The sequence below is a fragment of the Acanthochromis polyacanthus genome, chromosome 22, assembly GCF_021347895.1.
Source record: "Acanthochromis polyacanthus isolate Apoly-LR-REF ecotype Palm Island chromosome 22, KAUST_Apoly_ChrSc, whole genome shotgun sequence".
Classification (NCBI taxonomy): Eukaryota; Metazoa; Chordata; class Actinopteri; family Pomacentridae; genus Acanthochromis; species Acanthochromis polyacanthus.
In genome coordinates this window covers 5,666,805-5,688,860 of record NC_067134.1, presented here as the reverse complement: position 1 = coordinate 5,688,860, position 22,056 = coordinate 5,666,805, and the positions used below count along the sequence as shown (strand labels likewise).

At 40.4% G+C, this 22,056-nt stretch overlaps 2 protein-coding genes across 5 annotated transcripts in view; both read left to right on the top strand.

Annotated features, from left to right (window-relative positions):
* Positions 1-22,056, top strand: part of LOC127531977 (gastrula zinc finger protein XlCGF57.1-like) — a 154,745-nt gene that overhangs the window by 7,508 nt on the left and 125,181 nt on the right. The window lies entirely within an intron of this gene.
* The window catches only part of LOC127531976 (gastrula zinc finger protein XlCGF26.1-like), a 74,266-nt gene that overhangs the window by 7,508 nt on the left and 44,702 nt on the right, over positions 1-22,056 (top strand). The window contains exons 3-4 of one of the 3 annotated variants that reach the window (XR_007939211.1): positions 1,113-2,648; positions 2,928-4,242. Coding sequence is in view for 1 of the 3 variants with exons in the window: in XM_051942761.1 (XP_051798721.1) it covers positions 1,113-2,648; positions 2,925-3,173 (1,785 nt within the window). In the remaining 2 variants the exon portion in view is untranslated. Of the gene's footprint in view, positions 1-1,112; positions 2,649-2,924; positions 5,365-22,056 lie in introns of those variants that run through there. The other 2 variants (XR_007939210.1, XM_051942761.1) reach the window with 2 other exon arrangements.

Sequence of the window (22,056 nt, the reverse complement as noted above, 5' to 3'; positions counted from 1 at the left end):
TCAAAGATCGACGAGGTAACGGAAACACTTGGACAATTTCTGAAGAAACCAGACGTGGCCGGAAAAGCTTTTTGTGTGTATTGTAACGATTTGATTAACTACGGATCGCGTGGATGCGTAGCACTGTCAGACAGTTACACCAGCAGCATCAACAGCTACTTCAAGTGCCAAGGCAAAAGATACATTGAAAGAGAAGGAAATGACTGCAAGAAAAGCCCACCAGCAGGAGTTGAAAAGGAAGGCTGTCCAGAGACTTACACAGCTTGCTGCAAAGAGAAGAAAATTGACAAAATAGGAGTGTTGCAGTGAACTGACTTGTATATATTGTACATAGTAGAATAGAACTCATAGATTTGTGAAATATTTTGGACTGAAGATAGTGAGAAAAGATTGAAGAACATGTAAGTTAACTTTTCATTAAATTTGCTGACTGAAACAAGTCTAGTGTTATGTTTTTGACCATTTTTATCAGTCTAAATGACTTCTATAAATCTCTCAGCTTCAGCCCCCCCCCGCCCCCTCCACCCCGCCCCGTCAATTTTCAGCTGAAATCCGAATTTCCTGTTGACATCCCTGTGTTTTACTGTTTTGTTGCTTTTGTTGTTTGATGGTGAACGGTTGTGTAACTGCTGCACAACAAATTTCCCAGGTCGTTCGGGCCAAATCCAGAATTCAGTGGCAGAATTACAGATCTTTTCTGGACTGGTATCAACATCTGATCCCCGAGGAGAAATTTCAAATTGTACATTTCTCCAGTAATGTAACTTAACGGAAAGTCTGGGGATCAAGAGATCCTGGTGGTACAATCCCATCAGTCACGAGCTCTGCTTTGTTTTTCACGCTGATCAACAGATTTTACTACCCAATATTCTAAAACTACCGTGTAGAAAGCTGAAAACTATCGGCCTGTGAAAATAGTTTTGTTGACATTGTGAGTGTGCTGTTGACACATTTCTAGGTTTCTAATGACAAAGCTGCTGGCATGTCTGCAGATTCTTGATTTTGTTTCAGCCTCATGTCTAACTACATGGAATTGAGACTTTTAGGTTCAATTTTTTTCATGATTGCTCTTCCATCACTGCCTCTGTTTTTATCTTTGTCTTTTGCTACAGAAATGTAAACACAGCAATGGAGTGAGATGTCGGACCTCTGAGGAGGATAAGGATGGTTCAGCAACAACGGCAAAAAGAGATGAATCACTGAGTTGTGAGCAATGTGACAAGACTTTTATTACAGCAACAAAGCTAAGAATTCACAAACATATTCACACTGTGGAGAAACCATTCAGCTGTGATCAGTGTGGGAAGGCTTTTACTCAGAAGAGTGACTTAAAAAGACATCAACTCATTCACAGTGGAGTTAAACCATTCAGCTGTGATCAGTGTGGAAAGGCTTTTACTCACAATAGTCACTTAAAAAGCCATCAACTCATGCACAGTGGAGTTAAACCATTCAGCTGTGATCAGTGTGGAAAGGCTTTTACTCACAAGAGTCAGTTAAAAAGCCATCAACTCATTCACAGTGGAGTTAAACCATTCAACTGTGATCAGTGTGGTAAGGCTTTTACTCGGAAGACTCATTTAAAAAGCCATCAACTCATGCACAGTGGAGTTAAACCATTCAGCTGTGATCAGTGTGGAAAGGCTTTTACTAAGAAGAGTGACTTAAAAAGACATCAACTCATTCACAGTGGAGTTAAACCATTCAGCTGTGATCAGTGTGGAAAGGCTTTTACTCACAATAGTCACTTAAAAAGCCATCAACTCATTCACAGTGCAGTGAAACCATTCAGCTGTGCTCAGTGTGGAAAGGCTTTTACTCAGAAGAGTCAGTTAAAAAGCCATCAACTCATTCACAGTGGAGTGAAATTGTTTGGCTGTGATCAATGTGGAAAGGCTTTTACTCTCAAGAGTACATTAAGAAGTCATCAACTAATGCACAGTGGAGTTAAACCATTCAGCTGTGATCAGTGTGGAAAGGCTTTTACTCACAAGAGTCAGTTAAAAAGCCATCAACTCATTCACAGTGGAGTTAAACCATTCAGCTGTGCTCAGTGTGGAAAGGCTTTTAATCAGAAGAGTATGTTAAAAAGACATCAGCTCATTCACAGTGGAGTGAAATTGTTCAGCTGTAATCAGTGTGGTAAGGCTTTTACTCGGAAGACTCATTTAAAAAGCCATCAACTCATTTACAGTGGAGTGAAACCATTCAACTGTGATCAGTGTGTGAAAACCTTTACTCAGCATGAACAGTTGTTGATCCATCAATGCCCCCATTCTGGTACAAAGCGGTACCACTGTGACTCCTGTGAAAAAACTTTCAGCTCCCAACAGACCTTAAAATATCACCAACGCATCCACACTGGACATGATGTGTACCGATGTGATCACTGTGGTGAACCATTTGTATTGTACTCACAGTTAAAAGCTCATGAAGTGACCCACACTGGGGTTAAACCATACCTTTGTGATCAGTGTGGGAAACGCTACAGCTACATTGCAAACCTCAAAGTTCACCAACGTGTCCACACTGGGGAGAGACCATACAGATGTGATGAGTGTAAGAAGACTTTTACAACTTTGGGTTCCCTGAAACAACACCAGCAGATCCGCACCAGAAAGAAAGCATTCAATCAGTGTCACAGTGAGGTATGTAAAGACTGGTCTCAGTCACAGTGTACACACAATTGTGTATTGGATAATTTTGGATATTGCTGCAAAATTGTTTCAAAACCGTTTTGAACAACTGTGGTCAGTTGAATTCTGTTAACACATTATCAGCTATCATTCAGTCTAACCTGTATTGGTTTTGTCACAGAAATCTGGTCCAGGTTAATCTGGGGATGTAGGTTAGATTAGGAATTCTGACATAATCAGACAACTGAATGTTAAATTCCAACAGTGACGTTCTCTTTGTTTTCCAAGCAGAACGGAACAGATGGACAAAACTCTCAGACTTGTCAGCACTCTGCCAATGGTGAACAGTGCTGCTTTGACCAGTCTGGACCAACGTCCAACCAACAAGGAACCCTACAACGACACCAGCGTATGCACACTGGACACAGACTGAACCCCTGCCAAGAAGATTTGTCCATGCAGGGTTCAGTAAAGGTTTATGAAGTCCTCCACAAACTTAAAGTCCTTGAGATCCGGCTTCATAGAATTCAGGTCTAATTTCTTGTTTAGTGTCTTCGTTGCTTCGTTGCAAAATCCATTAAGAGGAAAGCTGTCGTTAACAGATGTGACTGGTAAATTAATCAAACCGTTCAAAGTGGTTACTCAGTTAAATTAATTATCAGTGGTAGAGGGATAGACGTCTGGATGGAGGCAGTGAGCAGCAGGGCGAATTTCCTCAATTACCACCTTAATGGTTCCTGAGATCCCTCTGGGCTGCAGGAACCCGTTAGATGCAGAGCTGGTTCAGTGATTCTCTGATGATTAAGCATAATTAATTTCGGAGATTACTGGCCTTAGGATTCCTGTCTGTCTGTCTGTAAATATAAAAACATGAAGTGTTCTATGAAAAGTCCAATCTTTGAAAGCTGACATGTAGTTCAGAATCATTTCTTTGTAAATTAGCTGCATCCAGTCATTACCATGACACTGGCAGTGATTCTCTGATGATTAATCATAATTAATTTAGGAGATTACTGGCCTTAGGATATCTATCTATCTATCTATCTATCTGTCTTTCTGTCTATCTGTCTATCTGTCTGTCTGTCTGTCTGTCTGAACTTTCTCAGCTACAGCATCTGTACCTCTGCTTCTGTGTGAAGTAGTCATTACAGGAGAGAAAGTGTAGAAAATCTGACAAATTTTGTCAAGTGGTCCAGAAAAATCTGACTACCCCTACAACTTCTCTCCTGTAATGATAGTAATAAGTAATACATAGTTGATACTTCACACAGCAGTAGCAGAGGTGCAGATGTTGTAGCTGAGAAAGTTTGGAGGTTGCCACTTCTTGCATTCCAAGAATAGTAGGGGAGTCAGATTTTGTCAAGTGGCCCAGAAAAATCTGACTCCAGATTTTATTTCATATCATACAATCTGCACTTTTAACTCAACCTGCATATTTCTGTTCAAGATCTAGTTTTGAAATGGTCTCTCTGTTCTTAATCTGCCATACTGTGATCATTTAGCCCCTTATTTCAATATTCTGTTCTTGCAGACTGTAATTTACGAGTTTTTTTTTTAAACTTGTTGTGATTTGGTGTTTTAGCTGTTGTAGCTAATAATTTCCCAGGTGTGGGATCAATAAAGAATTTCAATTCTATTATATTGTGAACTGGCCCTATAAAAATAACAACAATAAGAAATTACTTTATACTTAAGAACGATACTTATATTAAAGACTTTATACATAAATACCAGACATATTTTGATGCCATATCTTGCATTCTTAGGAAAGTCTGATTTTAAATAAGGAGATATAAAGTTTTCTCAGTGAACAATTATTTTAATGACACGTGTAGAACACTGATGGAATGTGAACAATATTTGGCGACTACACCCTGTCCTGTCCTGATGTCCTCATAGGAGTGAAGCTGAGAGTAGCGTAGGATCTCCCCAATGCCATTTAGGGTGCGCACATACGGATGAGAAGAGGAGGAGAAACATGTCACCTAATCATATTTAACAGGAAAACATGTCTGCAGTTCGGTACTTAGTCACATTTAACCCATAAACAACAGCAAAAGCAGTAAACGTACAACAGAAAACCCCGTCAAGTGGCCACAGAGTGAAAAGTAAGTCACACGCGTTCACGCGAAGGGGAAGTCAGATTTTTCCGGGGAGTGTGAAAATTGCACAACACCTGGATTAGTCCGAATCCTTTTTTCTGATTGGCTGAGACGAGACACGTGACAGTGTGCATCTATTAATGATCGGAAGCATTCAGGTCGTTCCGGTTATACTCGGTAGCGCTCTTCAGTAAAGGAGACGCAGTTTGTTATTTTCTTTGATTATCGCTCGGCAAATTACAAAAAAGTTGCAAGTTAACCCTTTTTCCACATTTATTAGGCAAAATTAGCTTCGCCACCGTGGCTAAACATGCTAAAAATGGCTTTGCCATCCTGAGGAAGGCTTCGCCTATGGCGAAGTGGAGAATGACTAGCACAAGCACAGAGACACCCTGAAAATTTGACACAATCTTAAATATTATGAAATATTTGTTGAAAAGTCTTTTTCGTGTGTTTCTAAGGGTGTGGCTGCATCAGAAAGACACAAATACAAATGATATTTTTTTGGTTTGTTGTTTACAAGAAATATTTTATGGAACCAGTCAATTTTCAGTTTTAATGTCTTTTATTAGGATGTGTTTAGTTTTATGATTGTACTAAAATAAATGACTCTTGAAGACCTCAAAGTGATTCTTAATGCAGTATTTCACAAATGTATGGGATGTCCAATCCACTGCTGTATTTAACAGCAATCTGATCTGCTGACGTTAGCAAGACAAACAAGTGAAGGTTTCAGGCTTTTATCTAGAATTGTTCTTGAGATATTCATCTTCAAACAGCCTCAAATTTCAATGTGAGAAAATCAAAATGAGTGAAACTGGGTCTGCAGTCCACTGAAAAACCTCTAAGAAAGTGTCTGACATACTGAGCTAATATTTCATAGATAGCATTGTAAATCTCCACAGTTTATGATTTTAAAAAAAGTTTTTTTGGGAGATGGTCAATGATTTGAAACAGAGTTTGTCCCCTTGAGGACAAATGGCACAATCACAGAATGAGGGTATGTTTTGAAAAAATATCATTCAAAATTAGTCCAGAGTAGTGACTGTAATTTGAATTTTAATACACTTAACCAAGTGCTATAGGTGGAAAAAAACATGTTTATGCAGCATGATGTTGCTTTGTGATGTTGCAACTGACATGCTGATTTCAAAATGGAAGCATTTTAATTTCTAATGCTCTCATAGAAGATGACTGGTCAAGTAAAATTGACTCCTGTGACTCTGATGTCATGCAGAGTCTTTATGCTATGATGTGGAAAGGGTGAAAGAAGACAGACTGGACATTTCTGAGTGAAACTGAACATGGCATGTACTGATTCATAAAAACAAGTGTAGTATTATCTTTAATCAAGCCTTACATAGTATTTACTAGCTGAAGTACTTCGGTTTTGAACACAAGAATTACTTGTCAAGACGACGTTGACTGGAGCTCTGCTACAGAAAGGCAGTTCATTTTCTGCTGGGGTTCATAACATACAAGATTTCTCAAATCTACAGAGATATTTTTGATTTGAAATTAGGGTTACCTTAAATTAATAATATATATTTTTGATACTTTCCCTAAAAAACTCTAAAAAAGCTTCAGGTGTAGCTGCTGGAAAAGAGCCTGCAAGTCACATGGTGGGACATGTGAACATAGTTCAATAAGAAAATCAAGCCTGTTACAGTGTTGCTCTCGTCCCCTCTGTTAAATGGCATCAAAACAATGGTCAACGTGAACAAATCATGAGTGTTGACATTGACTCACAACAGTACCTCTCAACTGTTCTAATTTTGATCTATTTAGGAGAACAATGTGATGAGTGCACCGAGAGATCCAATACAGGGAGCTTTCCTTTTTCAAAGATCATTAGAAGGACAGAACCAGGGACGGACTGGCCATTGGGCAATGTGAGCAAATGCCACTGTGGCTGCCTGGTCATGCGGCTGCCACCAGGCAGCATCACAAACAAATAAATAAATGAAAATATAAAGCGGGGCGGAGCAGCCGCATCAATAGACGGCCGCAAATGATTAGGCTAAATAAATAAATAAAGCGGACCGGCTGCGTCAATAGGCGGCCACAAATCAATAAATGAATAAATAAAAATAATAAAAAATAAAGTGGAGCTGAAGGCGCCCACAAAAAAAGAGGGAAAAAAGCAAACAAAAAAAACAGCCTGTTAACTGTAACAAATAATAGGCCTACTCAACTAAACAATGATAATGACGTTTTTTATTTTTCCTGTAAAGGACATATAGCGTGAATTTATCTAATGTCTAATCTATTATAAGGTTTTTTGGATGTTTTTCGGTCGTCAGTGGATTTTCTCGCGATTGTTGACCTGGTGAGATGACGGGTCAAATGACAATTGAATGATGGGTAATGCGAACAGGTCAACAACACGGAATGAAATAAAATGGATCGAGGAGGGAGAAAACGGCGAGTAGAAAAGGGTGGAGCAGAAAAAAAAGAGAGAAGAAGCATAAGGCTTTATTGGCTGAATCTGGGAAAAGTGCAAATATTGTGGAGTTATTCTCTAAAAAGCCTGTGCCCGACGATGTGCCCAGCAGCGCTCCTGCTGCTAGCACGAGTGATAAAGGTGACATGATGGCAGACAAGAGTGGGAGCAGGTCTGAAGAGGAAAAAAGAGAGGAGGAATTAGTGGAGGAAGAGTCAGCAACACAGACTGTAGGCCAAGAAATGGACGCTGCCGTCACACCTGCACCTGCTATTGCAGCCACAAGTAGAGAAACAGCTGCTCCAGTGACAGAGGTGATCCAGAATGAATGTAATTATTTCAAACGTCCAAAATCCAACACACTTGAATTATTTTTCAAGTTTCACCCAAATCAGCCTTCTGACACACAAGAATCTGTCAAGAAATCATACAGACATAAAGATGGATCACAAAGAAAATGAGTGAGTTATGATGCTGAGAACCACTCATTATTTTGTGCAGTTTGCATGGCATTTTCTAAAAAGACAGACACAAGTGCCTTCATTCAAGGATGTAAGGATTGGAGACACATTCATCAGAGGCTCAACAGTCATGAAAACACACATATTCATCTGGAATGTGTGAATGCTTATCTTTCATGGATAAGTAAAGCAGACATCCCTAACCTGCTGGATGCAAATATGATGTCAGCTCGCAGAGAACAGGTGCACAAGAGGCAACAAGTCCTACAGCGTGTCATTGATGTTACAAAATTGATAGGCAAATGCGCACTCGGTTATCGTGGAAGTAAAAATGAGGCAGCTCACTCATTAGCAGACATGTCTGTGGATCATGGGAACTTTCTTGAAATTCTTCTGCTTCTCAGCAAATATGACAGCTGTTTACAGCAGCATGTTCAAGACTGCATCCAAAAAAGCCAATCAAGCACTGGCAAAGGAAGAGGCTCACGAGTGACATTAATGTCCAAAACTACAGTATGTTCTGTTTGGAGGCTATCCGGCAACTCATCAAGGAAACAGTTGCAACTGAAGTAAACCAGGCTGGAATGTATACTGTACAGATAGACACAACCCAAGATATAACATCAAAAGATCAGTGCAGTGTTGTAGTCCGCTACGTAACAGAGAGCAGCATTCAGGAGAAGCTACTTGCAGTTGTTGAATGCAAGTCATCAACAGGGGAGGACTTTCTTAAACTGCTCAAGGAGACGTTGGCCACTTGCAAACTTGATGTGAAGAACTGCATTGGAAACTCAACAGATGGGGCTGCAAATATGCAGGGGCAATACAGGGGGTTTTCTGCCTGGCTGTCAAAAGAAGTCCCAACTCAAATGCATGTATGGTGTTATGCCCATGTTTTAAACCTGGTTATGTCTGAAACCACAGGTGTTGTGATAACAGCAGCATCATTATTTGGGTTGATTAATGAGACTGCAGTGTTTCTTCGTGACTCATATCAGAGAATGAATGTTTGGGAAGGTGTGAGTCAGGACCCCCAACACAGAAGAATTTCACTGATTGGGGAAACAAGATGGTCTTCAAAGGATGCTGCATTAAAGAAGATCTTTGGATCCTTTGCCCAGCCAAAGAATGCTTTGTATGTGGACTTAGTTGAAACATTGTCCAAAATTCAGGACAACTTACAGTTTAAGCCAGCTGTACGTGCCTTCATTGAGTCACTCATTAAATATGAGACAGTTCTCACTGCACAGTTGTTCCTGCGTGTTTTCACACTCACATCGCCTTTGTCAAAGTATCTCCAAACCAATACCATGGATCTCTTGACTGCCCATCGCATGGTGACAGAAACACACAACAAACTACAAGACTTTGTCAGAGACTTTGACACAGTGAAAGACGTGGCAGACAATTTTGTGAAATGGGCCAATGGTGGATTCCAAAATGTGGACTCTGAAATGGAAGTGCAGCCTGCACTGCCACCAAAACGCATGAAAAAAAGGAAAACAATGCCAGGAGAGTCTGCCGATGAAGAAAACACAACTGCAGACTCATTGACAGCCTACAGGATCAATGTTCACAACATCATTCTTGATACAGTCTCTGAGTGTATGCACCGCCGCTTCCTGCAGCACGGGAAACTCTATGCTGACTTATCGTTACTAGATCCGCTTCATTTTCCAGAGATAAATTCAAATGGGCTTCCCCACAATGCACTTGAGGACATCGGTAAATGCCTCATTCCTTTTGATGAAGATGCAACAGTTGAAAATTGACAATCTGAGTTGTGCAGCCTGGCCCTCCACTGGGACACTATTAAAAAGTCCCCTCTCAGTGAGTATACAACCAGAGAGTCACAGTCTCTTACCTCTGAGGAAGAAGAGGACAATCAGGAGGACATGGAGGAAATTGATCTTGTTAGCAAAAGATGCACAGCCTGCAGGAACTGTGCTGTGTGTTGCTACTTCCTCCTCCAGCAGCTGAAGTTCTTCTCACATGCGTACCACAAAATACAGTTGGCCTACAAATATTTGTTGACCCTGTCCTGCACACAAGTGGCATGTGAAAGAAGCTTCTCGACACTTAAGTTCATTAAGAGTCGTCTCAGGAGCAGAATGCGAGAGGAAAATTTGGAAGCCTTCATGTTAATGGCAACGGAGAAGGTCCTCGGATGATGTGATTGAGTGGCAGAGAAAAGCAAATTATTGCGCAACCTGCTACTGTAACTACATAAAGGTAAAACATTTATTTTTTCATGTTCTGGTTACGTAAGCTATACTATTATGCTATGTGGCAGTGTAATGTTTATGTTTCTGTTGGTTGCAGATGACGAAGAAGACGAATGTGGCCTCTCTCTGTCAAAGTTGCCAGGGCCTCTTTTTGGTGCCAGTCCGCCACTGCAGAACACCACCTCAAAAAATACTGGGCTCTTCTAGTAACACCATCATAACCCTTCCTGGGTACCACGGAGATGAACAGTTTAATGACAAGCCATATGATGCTTTTATTTGTTCATGACATTCCACATGCCTGCAAATACTCACATCATCAGGGGGATCCAGGGCCATGGTCAGGCTTTCCTCTTCTCTTCTTGTTGTGCTTGCTGTTGTTACCGGCTAAAATAAACAGTTAAGTAATCAAATGTTCTGTAGTATACAACACATTATTTATTCCTAAACTTTAGGAAAAGGGACATTAAATCACATATCTAAATATTGATTTATCCATCTTTAACACCTTGAATTCTTGTGGCCAATGATGCACATACCCTTTGAAGATGAGCAGGGAAGTTGAAGATTCTTGGCACTGTAGCAGCTTTAAGTCTGACAGTCTGCCCTGTCCTGTCAAAATCTTCTTTTACAAAGTGTTGACTGCAGAGCAGTGACCTGTCATTTACCGTGAAACCATTTTTCAAAACGAAAAGCTGCGATTTCAACATTTAGCCTGAATCATAGCCACGTTAATCAGGTTTGTAATAAACTAAACCATTTGTAAATCAATCAAGAATTGAGCGAGTTACGAGTGTTAAAGTGAGGAAATCATCCACCTTACCATTAACTACAGTACAACACGCCAGAGCAGTCCCCTGTCCTAAGATGGCTGCCAAGTGACGATGCTGCCGACTCCTCCTTGAGACATCTAGGCTGAATCCCAAACCGCCCCTTACACACTCTCCCTCCACTACCGAGTGTCACTCCAAAAGAAGTCACACTCGCAGCTGTGGAGGGCACCTATTATTGAAGGGGGAGGGTATTAATACGATCGTCAGGAATGGGATGCCCTGTCGCCTCACCGGAAAACGGAAGACGTCATCGCCATGGTAACACAAAGACGCCTACTGTGCATGGCTGTAGCGCTGTGGCACAGGTTGCAACTAACAAGGATCGCTGCTGCTTCCAGAAGACGAAAGCATCCCACTTTTTTCACTCACATTTTTTCCAATCCTATTATCTGGCATTTCAAATCCAACAAATGAATAAATGAATTCTGTCAGTTGTGTTCAAATTTTAAGGTGTCAGGGGGTGCACAATTAAATCAAACGTCAGCAGAGAAGAAGATTTGTTTCTTTTGATTTATATTTTTTCATCACTCTTTTTGTGATGTTCTGTCAGTGTGAAAAAGGTGTGGGAGAAATAAAGGACGCATGTGGAACTCACATCAATATGTTTGTTTCCTCCTCCATTTCGACGTTGCACTTCCTGAAAAAGTTGTCCAGAGTGAGCATCGATGCAGACTCGCTATTTAAGGGCTGAACAGTCCACTCCCCCTCCGCACTACGCGGTTTGGGACGGCCCTTAATATGGAAGACCCTCCGCGGGAACGCGCAAACGGAGGGGTAGTGTGTAGGGATAGTGTGTAGGGGGCGGTTTGGGATTCAGCCCTAGTGTTTGTATATATCTATGTCTACAATAAGCAATCATGTGTTTGCACACCTGATGTGGGTGTTTAACCAAATGGCTCATGGGTGTGGTGATTTGTCCATCAGTGCTGTGGAATTGCAAGGAAGTGACATCATGATATACGTCTGTGTCTAATGTATGCAAGTGTGTTTAGTGTTTTGCAAATGACTGTGTGTATTGTTCTGCAAAAGTGTGAGGCTGACTTTGTGTTTCTAGTGGTGAAAATCTGGTCCCGTCTTTTCCTCCTTGAGTGTAAGGTATTGATAATTATGTGATTCTTTTGTTTTTAGTGTTTATGCAATCATAAAAAACTGTAAAAAGGAAAATAAATTGCATTAATATCATCATTTGGTTTCAGCGGGTTAAATCTTGCAGTACGCAAAGGTCACATTTAATATAACTCAATAATCAAATAAAACTGTGAGAATATATTGTACATATAATCTATTATAATAATTAAACATCAGACCCAAATGAATGCATCTTTTCCTGCTTATTTGGTAACTGTGTATTTGCCTTGTTTTTTCCTATAGAAGGAGTTATTGGTGGGTAGGTGTAGGCAAAGGCTAAGGCAAACTTATTTATATAGCACATTTCAACAACGAGGCGATTCAAAGTGCTTCATGTTTGTTTTCAGGTCCTTTGAAGAAACTGCTGAGAAGTCTAGTTATGCAGGTTGCCTTTTACAGTTCTAATTAAGGTTAATTAAGATGAATTAGATCAATTAACCGTGGTAATATCCTTTCCTTTTCTAGGATTAACTTTGAATTTAAGAGACTGTCCTACGTATAATTCTTTTAAGGCCAAATTAAAGGATTGGCTTTTGTCTAAACAGGAATGTGCACATTACTGAGTACCTTAGACTGTTGTATATTACGTCCAGGGGAAACGTCTGTATATTGTGTTGTAGGTGAGCATGTAGAGTGAATGTTTTATAGAGGTCGAATGTTGGAGATATGAGTGAAATATTATATTGACTACTTATTTTAATGTAAATACATTTATATGTTTTTCTTCTTCCCTGACCTTGTCCCGTGGGACTACAGATGGAAATTAGCCTGAAGGCTATAATCTGGCATGTTTACCTTCATGTTTTTATTTTCATGTCTGTTCATTAACATGCATTGTCCCAATCAAATAAATAAAGAAAAAAAAAAAAAAAAAAAGAATTAACTTGAATGACTGCCTTTGTTTTATATGATACTGGTACGTGTAAGAAATGACTTCTACCTGTATTTTATGTTTTCATCTCATTATAACTCTGTACTGTTCTCAGAGAATTACCACACAGCACAACAGGATGGAACTGATAAAAATGTAATTAAAATCAAAACTGCAAAAGCATTTGAAAATTCAGCTTCGTAATGGAAATAGTCTTTGAAATAGTGTTTTGACATATGATGAATTCTGGTAGCAGTCTGTTATAATTGGGTTATATTTTTTTAACTTGTCATCACAATTTTGACAGTTTTGACACCATTTAAAAGGTATTTTGTATGTTTAACTGGAAATTATAGTCTGCTGTCTCACACTGACCACAAATCACAAGACATGGTTTGTCTTTTTTTTTTTAAATTTCAATAGAATTTAACTTTGAAATTGTTGGTCAAATTTTCACTATTTTATTGTCCCGTCCTGCTTACAGATAATCTTGTTACCACAGCAATGAAATCTCAGTCTCATGTTTGTTATAGTATCATTCTGAGCTGTAAAGTTATTATTCAGGTCATGTGTAACATGTGGTGTTTCATATTTTTTAGCAATGAAGAAAAATCCCATCAAATTGTCCTGTCGTGTTGATAGGACTTTTGGCTCAGACTCCATGCATTTCATTGTGGGTCATGTCCATTAAACGAGTGATAACATATATTTAGCTGTGAGTATGCAAGGGCTATCATATCAAAATGCAAACTAGAGGCATATAGCAAGTTAAAAATACCAAAAAGAATTGGTCATCTCAGGTGGTACCGATATCTGAAATTTTGGGTCCTGGCCCAAGGACTATCAGACGTAATCGCCGTTGCCCGTGTGGACCTCCCGTAAGTGCTACAGAATCTGTAGTTAGCAGTCTCTAGAGCAGAGGAGAGATTGGCAGTGGGAGCAAAGTGACTGCTTTGAAACCTGTTACTACAATGGTGATATTGTAGCAGTCCTTTTGAGGGAATGGACAGTGTGACACAGGAAGAGGCTTCGAAGGGCCAAAGGGGGCTTGATATGCCTGCCTCGTCTGCAGGCGACATAGGGACGCATGGCTGAACCGAACTCCCTTTGTGTAAGAGATGATGGTGGGCCAGCCAGAATTCACTGATGGAGGAGGGTGAGGGTATACTGAAAACAGGCTGCCTGTATCAAGAAAGTGCACTAAAGCACTGAAGTGTCCAAAAGCACAAAGACATGACTGGATCAGGGACAAACAGGCAATTTGTGACAGTTATTCTGAGGTGGTGCCCTTAAGACCACCTGTTTCAGTCTTGAACTGGCCACTCCACGACACAGGAAGGGAACAGTTTTTCCAATGTGGAGGCTCATCAGGTGAGCAAACTGGTGAGAGAAGCTCAGCTTGATGTTTCTGGATAATTTATGTATTCACAAAAGGTGCTTCAGTAACAAAAAAAAATTTGTTTTTTTTTTTTTTTTGGACATATATCAGTCAGTCCAGCCTTGTCTACACAAGAGACTAAAGCCTCACCTACTAGGCTCTGTGCATACACAAGACGCAAAGGTGTACGTTACAACCTGGCTGTCTAGGGTAACCAAATTGTAACAACTGCAAGTGAAAAACAAGTGCTGAATTTCCAATTAGCTCCTGTCTTATTTTTGATAAGGGTAGATTTTCAACACATAAGTTGGATCTGGAAAGCAATTGGTGCTGCTGAAATTAAGAAACAAATATAACAAAAGTGACCTTCTCTAAGACGGTACTCTACAGACTGGTGGAAAAAATAAAAATCTCAAAACCAATAGAAAGCCTTCAAAAAATTTTAGAAAATGTAACCAAAAAAGGCAGCAACATCCTAACTAAAACTAACAACGTTTCAATATGATTTTAGTTTAGCAATTCACACTCCTGACTAGCTTTCCAGCCCTCAACAAAAGAGTTCACAGAACAATGGGCAGCTCGTTCGCCTAAGACTGCCACAATATGTTGGCATCACCTGGCCTTTTAACAGCAACTGGTAACCTTGATTGAGTGATAGTCCCTCCCCTGCTGCCATCCAACCTCAGCTCCAGATGTCACAGGTGTGTGGGACGGACACGGGGCGGGAAAGCAACAGCAGCACAGGCACAGCAGAAATTACAAGAAAATACAGCATTCCACTGACCAGAGAAGTCAAGGAAAATGTGTTCAGCTCAGATGAGATCCAACATTTTGTGTGAATTTGCCAGGACTACACAGCGAAATGCGTAGTCTGAACAGGAACATTGAGGTGGGAGCCCTGATGTATGTTGTGGCAATTGGGCTCTGAGTGGTAAAGAATGAGATTTACTAACATCAGCTGAATCTTACTTAAACATAATCTGGGTGTAGACTTCAACAACTGCTTTGATGCTGCTCTGCATGTCGAACAACTATCTTTATTAGACAAGGTTAACAGTCTTCTTATATGTCATTTGGAAAAATATTCAGTTAAAAGTCAAGCGTTTTCTATTTAAATATCTGCAGATGCAGAGCAGCGTTATCCATTCCTTGAGGAATCCTGTCCAATCAGATGATTAAGTCAATATTCCACTCTTTTAAGCCTGCTTCATCTCCAACCCACTCTGAGTGAAATGTCACACTCTACCACAAAGCTCCACTGTGAAGTCCTCACTGTCTAGTCTTAAGGTAGTAAGGAAGTGAGTTTTTTAGGATTTCTCACTGCATATTCTGCATGCACGCTGGAATGAGGCTTCTGGAAATCTCTGAGACTGACGGCAAATAGTAGTTTGGGCCATACAATTCAAACTGACTGCCTAATTGGGGCCAACTCAGAAGTTGGTGATATTACCTGTGGGCTTATAATAAGAACAGGCATTTACATATCACACATTGTAGTTTGGCGGCCTGTCATATAGAAAATAATGATTCATGTAGCTTCATGATGTGAGCTAGATGATCAGCTGTCTAAATCTAGTGGGTTTTTGCCAAGGGCAACACTTCAAACAGGTGTGAGCAGGCGTGAATGAGTTCTTCAGGATGTTGTGAGTTTTCTTCAACGGCAGCTGAGAGGTGGAAGATTTATTCGCAAGGCAGGTAGCTGTTGCTCATGGTGTGTTGGTGCAGTCTTTTTCATTCTCTGCACTGCTTTGTCCTCCTGCTGCGATGCTTGCTATATTAGCTGTCATTGTGATGCTACTCTCTATGGAGCACCAGTAAAACGGCACAGATGTTTACATAAGCTTTACCTTCCTTGCATTCTCCGAAGGACATGCTGCTTTGTGCTTCCTACCAGTGCTGTTGTTCATTATCCATGAAGAGGTCACCTGTCAGGTGTGTGCCAGATGAAGGTGACATACATCTCCACGGGCCTCTCTGTTGATGTCAATGGTGTGTGGAGGAGTGGTGTGAAACATCCTCTACTGACTGCGGTCTGTTCTTAGAAAGTCTGACTCAAAAGGCAGATGTCATGTTTGAACCACCTAGTTGGACATCTTGGAGAACGAGTCTGCTGGTAAGATGGGTGGTTTAAGGAGAAACTGTAATACAAACAAAGAGCCGTGGCATTTGACGCTTGTTTGTTCCAGGTGAGTTAGTAGCAGTGGTGGGAAGGTGGTAGCATGGAACGTCCGTCGACCTATTTGATATGTAGCATCGTCATGGGGGTGCAATCTTGCGTGCATAGCAGCTTTGAAGGTTTGCAGGATCATCAGTTAGCAGGCACTGTCATAATTATACGGTGTCAATGCAGCTGCTGTGTGACTTTATTTCCCATCCATATTCCCACATTGCATTTTGTCCTCTTTTAACTTGGAATAAGGCGCCAAGATCCCACCTTGTGACTAACCTTAATTGCTTTATCTAGCCTTGCTTTTAGCAACCAAACCATAATAACTAAGATTAACCCTGAACAAATGTAGACGTTCATTTAATATAGGTTTACATCGATACAGACCAAAATTAAATAGCTCAAGCTGAAACATGTGAGAACTGACCTTGGCTCCACACGACGTACATATGCTTGCACACACCAAAGACAATTTGAATGATTGCATGGTAACACTGATTAGTTGATAAAGTCAGCACACATGTTGACACTGTTTGATGTAAAACAGCAACAGAGCAGCGTCTGTCTCTGACAAGGATTCCTGAAGTGGAGCAGACATGGGTGGACAGAGCTGGTAAATGGTATTGTTGGGGTAGTGGTTGGACCAGTGCAACAGAGTTGTAAGCAAGGCCTCTTGTATGGAAATGGGGAACTGCAGAGAGCAGATATGATAAAATCGCTTTTCAACAGATGCAGTGGCTGTTTGGACATCTGCTGTGTGCTGTGCAGCGATCTGGTCTCTGAAACACATGGGAAAATCAACAGCACACATTACTTCAAGGCATATATCATGGATCTGTGGTCAGACCAACACAGTCTGTATTTAAAGGAGAAATCCACCAAAAGAGCAACTGGCAGTCGTATGAAGTCATCTTCATCTATTTTTTGTCTCTTATTCCCATGGATACTGACCATATTTACAGCAAAGAACCGTCATAGTTGAAAGAACACACCACCTTGGGGAGAAGGAATAAAAGAAATGGAACAGGACTGGGGTCGCTGAAGAAGGAAAGAAAGGGAGGAACAACCTTGTGTGTGTTCAACATGAGATAGGTAATGAATGTCAGGGTGTCGCCCCTTAGATTTAAGAGATACGGCTGACACACAACATCAAATACAGGCATACTTCTCTGCTGAAGGAGCTTAATAGGACAGAATGCAATGTAGCAGCCAGCAAGACATGGCTGTCCTCACCACTTCACTTGTGCTTCGGCTCCTTGTTTATCCACCTACATGATAACCACAGCTGATCAGAAATTCAATGTAGCCATGATGCACACTTTCGACTCAAAGCACGCGATCGGTAAACTTTATTTTTTTTTAATGGTTGTCTGAAGCATTGGAAGAAAGAAAGAAAAGTATTTGAAGTATAACAATAAATAAAAAAATTGGATTGCCAAGAATACCAAAAAAAAATATCACATGCTGTCCACTTTGAAATCACTTTGATAAATCAACCATTTCGTCCTCAGGCCTTCATAATTAGATACAACTGAATTAATGTGTGTCCTATTTTTTTTATTTTTTTTAGACCAAGTCAAGATTTTGATCCAGTGCCCAGTCAACAAGATATTGGATGGTTTATAAACATATGAAGTACGGACTAATAGAGTTTACCAAGACTTAATACATTAAATGTAAAACATAAGCAGTGGGCAAGCATCTTCTTCAGCTTCAATCTATTAATTCACACTGCTATGACCTTTTTTCCTGTCTCTGTCCTCAGAACCTGATGTCAGCTGTCTAGCTGAGAAGGACAGCATCAACCAAACGGTCATTCACCAGGATGGGCTGGTCACGCCAGAAACATACTGGATAAAACGTAGTTGTTTATTTAGCATAGAATACAGAAAGTGCTTCACAGAACTTTATTGCTGTCACACAGGAAGGTGGGAAAATCAGAAATCTCATTCCAGAAGTGGAATTGTGTGGTTTAAGACTAGCTGTCCTATGAAGATATGCTCACAATCATTGCTAGAGAGCAAACATTACTTATAAGTTAGAAAAGTAGGGTTCTAGCGGAGACATGTATCCTTTGAGTCCAGAATGCATTGATTCATTTCAGCTGAGGATTTCTGCTTCCCATGAACTGGCCAAGAGACAGACAAGGAAAGCAGTCTAACAGCAACTGTCGGATTTGCTTGAAAAGTCCCTGTATTGTTATGAGTGGCTCAGAATGGCCCACAAAGAGGAAACACAAGAACGTAGAAGAATTAAGCTTGATTTTATAACTTATAACCAATTAAAGCCAAAACCGTATGGGGTTGTTGTTGGTGTGATGTGTGTGTGTGTGTGTGTGTGTGTGTGTGTGTGTGTGTTGTGTGTGGTGTGTTGTTGTGTGTTGTGTGTGTGTGTGTGTGTTGTGGTGTGTGTTGTGTGTGGTGTGTGTGTGTGTGTGTGTGTGTGTGTGTGTGCTGTGTGTGTGTGTGTGTAATAATGTCTATGCAGGTGTTATGAGGTTGCAAAAGCCAGAACTAAACACATGGACCTTTGTGTGTGTTGCCTGTGTGGAAGCAGAGAGAAGATTAGATGCAGCACTCTTTAGTTTCTAAGTAAAGCCCAGGCACAGCACGGGCTAAAAGTGCTCGATTACACTAATCACGCAACTCCACAAACAACAGAAAACTCGAGGCCAACCCTCAGATGACCTGTGATGACCCCTGAGGTTTTAAAGTTTGCTCAGGTAAATCCTAATGGAGCAACAACAATGACCACTACGTAAGCAGTATGACCCATGGTTATCATGTTCATACACTTAAGGGAAAATTTTCTCAGGCTTGACTGAGATTGAGGTAAGGACAGGATGGAAAGATTGGGGAAGCAGAAGCTGTACAATATTGACAATGAAGCCAAGGTGTTTATAGTGCTCATGGAAAAACTTGAATGGGTAGCAACCCTATATCCTGCTAGCCAAAGGCAGGAGGGAAAGCAGATGCTGATCAGGATATAGTGCGAGTGTGAGGTTGAGAGAGCAGAGCGTGCAGGGCAGGACTGTGGGTACCAGCCGTAGGGACGCCCAGACATGATATACAGCAAAGAGGTGGAGTTCAGAGTCTGCGGTGGGCCGAGTAATTTAGATCTTCAGTGCCTATGTTTGGACCAAGAAAATCCACCTTGTTCAGGTGAGGATCACTGAGTCCCAGCTGTGGCTCTGTGCTAAAGAAGGGAACACGTGTGCCATCCCTACTGGCTGTTCAAACTCGGATGGCTGGCAACAGAAAAGCTGAAGCAACCCAACGAAAGCACTGAAATTACTTGAAACTGTTTTGTTCAATAATTCTATGCAGACTTGGTGCTGATCTCAAAAGTCCATGCTGATCTTCTGTAGCATCCCACTTCCTGGGAGAACCTACACTAAGGCACTAACCGAGGAAGGCAAATACACTGATCTATTGGAAGAATGCGAAGCATGATGGCGATCGATCGTGGGATGCAATAGACTTAATAAGCATGTCTACTGGCAGGGACTACACTCTGGGCATCACAGGGGTCAGCTGTGAAGTTTGCAATGAGACGACAATAAGTTGCTTCAAGGTGCTGTGATCAGAGAGTTTTGTGAGTGCTTTAAGATTGGAATGGCATTGAGATCAAATTTGATCAACCCCAGCTGCATCTACTGGTGAAGGGCTGCCTGACGAATGGCCCAAAACACCCGTTACCCCAGGAAATCCAGATAATGTCCAGGAGCATCAGAATGATGCATACTAATAACATGCATGCCATTATGCTGAACTTTGTTAATTAAATTAAAGCCACACACAGCTGAAGCTTGAAGTGATTTATAATAGTTTTCGTTACATAATGATAGTATTGGCATTACAATGTTTGGAACTGATGGATGCTGCAAGACTGAAAAGTCAGAGGAATGTATGCAGTTATGAAATTCACGAAATCTCCATCCAGTAAGCTTGTTAAGATAGTCCTTGAATCAGTGACAGGCGTGACACCCCAAACCGACTTGACAACTTAAAGTGATACAAAGTGGAGTTGTGTATACAGGGACACAGTATGGCGCGTCATTTTAACATTAAGTAGCTTGAGTCTGAGTAACTGGATTAAATATTACACGACTATCACAACATCAATTCTGTAGCAGCGATATCGGCAATTCATTTGCCCAATCCAAAGAACGATTCAGATATCTTAAGATGTCATTAATGACTTTATCCAATTTGTTTGCTTAATGCTGCTATGTGAGCGTCCCGTGGATACTGGTCCAAGACTGACATTTCTCTTTAACTACAAGATTTTTAATTCCAGATACTGCAGAATATGATTAGTCTTGTTTATTAATGGCAAAATAGCTTGGTGCATAGACACAGGGACTACCATATGGCTACTCATGTAAATGTCCAGTGTTGAGCATCATTAGTTTTAAAAAGTAAAAAAAATTAGTTTTTTAAAAACAGTGTTTTAAACCTAAAAGGTTTTTTACTGTCTTCCAAAAATTAACTGAGGGCTAGTAACTGAATTACTCGCAATAAAAGTAATAATTACTACGTAAGTAACTATTGCGTTACTTTTTTGTTGTTTTATATATACATTTATAATATATTTTTTCTTCGTCAGAATAAATATCAAAACTAAAATGAGCACACTGTTTTCATACAAATGACGTTAGAGGTCTGCGGGTGGTTCTCCAACACTATCAGTTCTGTTTGTAAATTTTGGTTTACTTTACCTGTACACAAAACATCTGTCTGAAAGTGGAAGGGAACAGGAAAATCCTTCAGATCTGTGAGTCGTCATCCGATGGCAGAATGAAAACTGTAAAACTATTGACCTGCTAGTCACAGTAACATGAGTGACAAGAAAATCATGGTTAATTTACACGAAGGCTTGGCCACATCAATAATGCTAGAGAAACACTCCTCTAGTTTCCGCTGGAAATTGAACTCAAAATCTTAAAATGGCCCTCTGATCTCTGAGACTGATCACATTGGGGGGGTCACAACAGAGACTGAAAGATAATTTACTGAGGCTTTGTGTTGCATGTCAGTTATGGACAATTTATCTGCAGGGAAGCCTTAATAAGTTCACATCTTTTTTTCTTTAAAGCATCCCTGAACATCAGTCTTTGTTTATTGCTTGGTACTATAAATTACTGTTTTATTATGTTGTACTAGAGTAGTTTGCCTTTCATCTCAACCTTCTCTGGAAATAGGGCTAGTACATAAGGCTTGCTTGCATAAAACAAGGCCGTGAAAGACAATGATGGGTTATACACCAATGATGGTAGGGGTAAAACAATCCACTGACTGATGAATTAAAAGGGAATGTGGGCGCATATAATCCAGCAGAAGGTGCTGAGTAATACAGAATATGATTTTTTCTGGCTCCATACACGCCAAGGGAAGTGATGCGTACACCTTCCAGCCTTCAACCACACTCAAACCTGTTCCAAAATGTAATGTTTTGTATTTTGTGTATATGTTACATATTTAGGCCAGCAGTGCATCTGTCATTTTGTAGCCAAAAAGTTGACTTCAGAAATTCACTGTTCAGACAAAACTTTTTTGTTGGTTGCTGTTTGTTTACTCAGCTGGGGTTTTGGGTTGTTCATCTATCGCTCAGTGGTTGTCTTCAGTGTGTTTCCAAGAGAAACAATATTCAGAGGCACAAGAAGACCATCCTTTTATATGAGGTTTAAAACTTAAAGTAAGTTACAGATACACAACTTTCTGATCAGAAGCAATTCTATCTGGCAAGAAATTCATTGGTACATTTTATTCATTCAACACTAAATAAAAGATATGAATGCGTAGCCTGCAAA